At 34.4% G+C, this 3629-nt stretch overlaps 1 protein-coding gene across 1 annotated transcript; it reads left to right on the top strand.

The window, feature by feature from the left end:
- Positions 1–1955: 1955 nt before the first annotated feature.
- LOC149542099 (pentatricopeptide repeat-containing protein At5g27110-like) lies at positions 1956–2683 on the top strand. Its single transcript, XM_089795689.1, has 3 exons — positions 1956–2369; positions 2463–2504; positions 2591–2683. Exons 1-3 carry the CDS (start codon positions 1956–1958, stop codon positions 2681–2683), a joined length of 549 nt encoding a protein of 182 aa, XP_089651815.1.
- Positions 2684–3629: the final 946 nt, after the last annotated feature.

The raw sequence follows: 3629 nt of genomic DNA, 5'->3' as shown, positions 1-3629 counted from the left end.
TACAGAAAACCCTTAATCTGTATTAATCACAAATCTTATTTAATTCCTAATCGTTGACTTAAATTAGCTAAATGAACCCTCTTTGATAGAAACTTTCTATTTGAACTCAACTTTGAATCAATATGAACCTTTCATTTAGATCAATCTTGACCATTCATTTATTTGGAATTCTATAAAAGTAGGCTTTCTACCTCTCATTCAAAAAAAAGAGTGCAATTTGAGTAATTAAATTATGCCAAATTCATGCTACATTGTTGTGCATTAGATTTCTTAGATTGTTAATAAATTTTCATTCTAGCTTTTAGTTGTATTCATGCTAAACTAAATTCTATTTAATTATCTAGATTAATAGTTTCTTTCCATATCATTGTAGATTAATTCATACTTGCTTGCATTGAAAATAAAAAAAATATAGATGTATTCCTTCTCTTAAATCCTTCATTCTAGTAATGGTCTACTCTTGATTCTGAGAGCAATTAAAGAACCCCATCTAGATAGGAGGCAATAGGTCACATTGTGTAGACGTTCAAAATGAATAATCTCATGTTCATTCTTGGATGAACCTCACAAACAATGACTATGTTGAAGTGTGTGTCTAACCAATTTTAGCACTCACAGATACATGTTGCTACTTCTAAACCATTAGAAAACATAGAAACTAGGGGAAGGTTGAAACCTTCTATAATTGATAAATAGGGAAAATTAATATAAAGGGGGAAGACACTAAACTCAATTTTAATGTGTTGAAAATGGAGTTTAGATGGTCATAAAAATAAATATATGGAGAAAGGGGGTGAGTAGTAGATAAGTCCTAAAAATATAATATGATAGTTGTAAAATGATTTAAAGTAGTTATAAATAATGAATTGAAATTATTGTGTCTATTAATAACATTTTGAAATGTGTACAATGACAAAAAAAAATTAAGAACTTTCTTCTCATAAAATCTTAAAAGAGAAGATGTTTATTTAATAACAAAATTGTTTGATAAAATCACTATCTTTATTAATATTTTTTTCATAATGTATAAAATTTAATTATTAATGCTTACTATCATTAAAAAAATGGCATATGTGTAAAGGGATGTTGCCCGACTATAGAATTTGTTTCAATTTTACGAGCCATGGTTAATATTTAAAACTTGCCTGGTTTTAAGCCTTAAATGGATCATTCTATCTGTGAAATTGGTGAGTCTTTAAGCCTCCACGTCTCTGGCTCATTCCCAGCTCCGCGCAGCATTTGAAATTTTTAAAATCCAACTTCTGAGCCTCCAGATATAAAAGGTTAATGATTGCCGCCTAAACACGTATTTCTTAACCTTTAACTTCTTAAAAGGTTAATGTTAACCATCAAAAACGTGTTTTTCTTAACCTCCAAGTAAAAGGTTAATGTTAACCACTAAAAATACGTTTTTCTTAACCTCTCCTATAGGTTAATGATAGCATCCAAAAACACGTTTTTCTTAACCTCTTCAATGTGGGTGCCCAGATAGAAGGCATATTGAAGGTTACAAAAGAAAAGTAACATACTGATGGATTTTGGAAATCTGTTTACCAACACAGGGTAATCGAGTTTATTCGTGACTTGCAGTGGGGTAGCTGGTGTTGGCGCTAAATGGCTTTGAAATGCATCATTTGCTCTAGGATCACCTTAGAAAATGAGAAAATGGAGACTACAGAACTGTTGAATTTTAGCATTGAAGTTAAAATCCTTCATGCAAGGCATTTACCGCATCATAGCCATATTATGACTGGCAAGCGCTGTATGAGAGGTTTGATTCACAAAATGAATGAAAGCGTTTAAAGCCACGGTTGAGGATGAAACCAGAGTTTGGTCTTGCTACACCATTTCTTCAAAATAAGCTAATTAACGTGTATGCAAAATGCGGCAGTCTGGTTGATGTGTGTAGAGTGTTTGACGAAATAAGAGAATGAGATGTGACCTCGTGGAATGCGATGATTGCGGGGTATGCACAAAATGGCATGCTTGATGAAGCTTCAGCATTATTTGAGGAAATGCCCCAACGAAATGTAGCTTCTTGGAATGCTATGATTGCAGGTTACACTCAAAGTGGGTTTATTGAGGAAGCGGTGGAAACTTATAAGCAAATGCAAGTTGCTGGCATAATGCCAAATTCCACGACATTTGCCAGCATTCTCCCGGCCTGTACAAAAATGCAAGCTTTAGAACATGGTATGGACATCCATCAAACCATAGTTGACAGCGGATGTTCATCAGATGTAGTAGTTCAAAGTATGTTGGTAGACATGTATGCAAAATGCGGAAACATACAGAAGGAACGTGAACTGTTTGAAAAAATGCCTCAACGTGATTTGGTTTCATGGATTACGATGGTTGCCGGATATGCAGCAAGAAATAGAGGCAAAAATTGAAGGAGAGAAATATGAATTGGAAACCAAACTTCGCACGATAAGTGCTGAACTTGGAATGTTAAATGACAGAGAATCATCTCTGCCAGCATGGCCATTGCACTCATGTTTCAGGTTTAAGAGGGGACTTGAAGAAAGTCATAAATATTTTCTAGCTCTTAATATTATCTCAGGATCATTAAAGAAGACATGCATAACAGAATCAACAGAAGCAGCGGCAGATTTATTACGAATATGGGAGAAGGCTGGAAATATTTCTAGATTTGGTCGTATCTGGCCTCTTGACCGGCTAAGGATTGAAAATTCTATAATCTATATCAATGGGAAGTCAAGATTGTAGCATCACTATCTAGATTATAGTTGGTGCATGAGCAATTGATGTTGTGAAAAATTGTTTCTTTGTCAAATATTCAATATGTTCAACTTGGTGATGATCACGAAGAAGAGTCTGCATCAAATAACTCAGCAAGCCGACGATTCAACCTTTGAAGACATGTTCCAAGCCGTACATTTTAATTAGTGATCTTCGTCATTTAAGGTTAATTTTGTAGAGGTTAATTAACCTCACCCAAATCACGTATTTGGGAGGTAGTTATTAACCACAGAGGGGTAGTTATTAACCTCTGTGTCTATTTAAGGGCTCTTTTGGGCTTTGTAAAAGGGGGGGACTTTTTGGTTGAAAAAATAAGGGAACACTATGCTGAAATTTTGATCTAGGGATAAATTTTGGAAAGTATGTACACTTTTTATCTCTGAATTGAAAAATCTCTATTGCTTTCTTGGTGCAAGAAAATAATGGAATGTGTAGTTTGAGTTCCCTCTTTTCGAATCTAAATTGTTTCAAATGTTGATTCTCTTTGTAGTGAGCATTCTCACGGTATGGTGTAGATGTTTATGAATCTGTAGATCAACGTTGTGCTAGTAACAATTTTTCAAGCGTAGATCTTGATCATTGTTATTAGCAATTTTAATTTAGTAGTTTGGGAAAGCCTTGAAGTCGTGTGGTGCATTCGTCATCATGAGCTTTCTCCCCCTTCAATTTTAATTTTATATCTATTTGAAAAGCTTCAAAATTATATCATATGAGGGAGCTGCCCCTCCAAACACAGAGGAAGGCCGGATATCATGGGCCTATCCAACTGTTGTGAACGATTTGCCACACACACTCTGTTGGGCCAATTCTACAGTGACAAATCTGTTTACCAACAAGGGACAAACTCTTTATTTTTTTAAAACTAT

Source organism: Cupressus sempervirens, chromosome 8, assembly GCF_028749045.1.
Source record: "Cupressus sempervirens isolate cs-2001-9-10 chromosome 8, ASM2874904v1, whole genome shotgun sequence".
NCBI lineage: Eukaryota > Viridiplantae > Streptophyta > Pinopsida > Cupressales > Cupressaceae > Cupressus > Cupressus sempervirens.
This window is presented reverse-complemented; position numbering and strand designations above follow the sequence as displayed.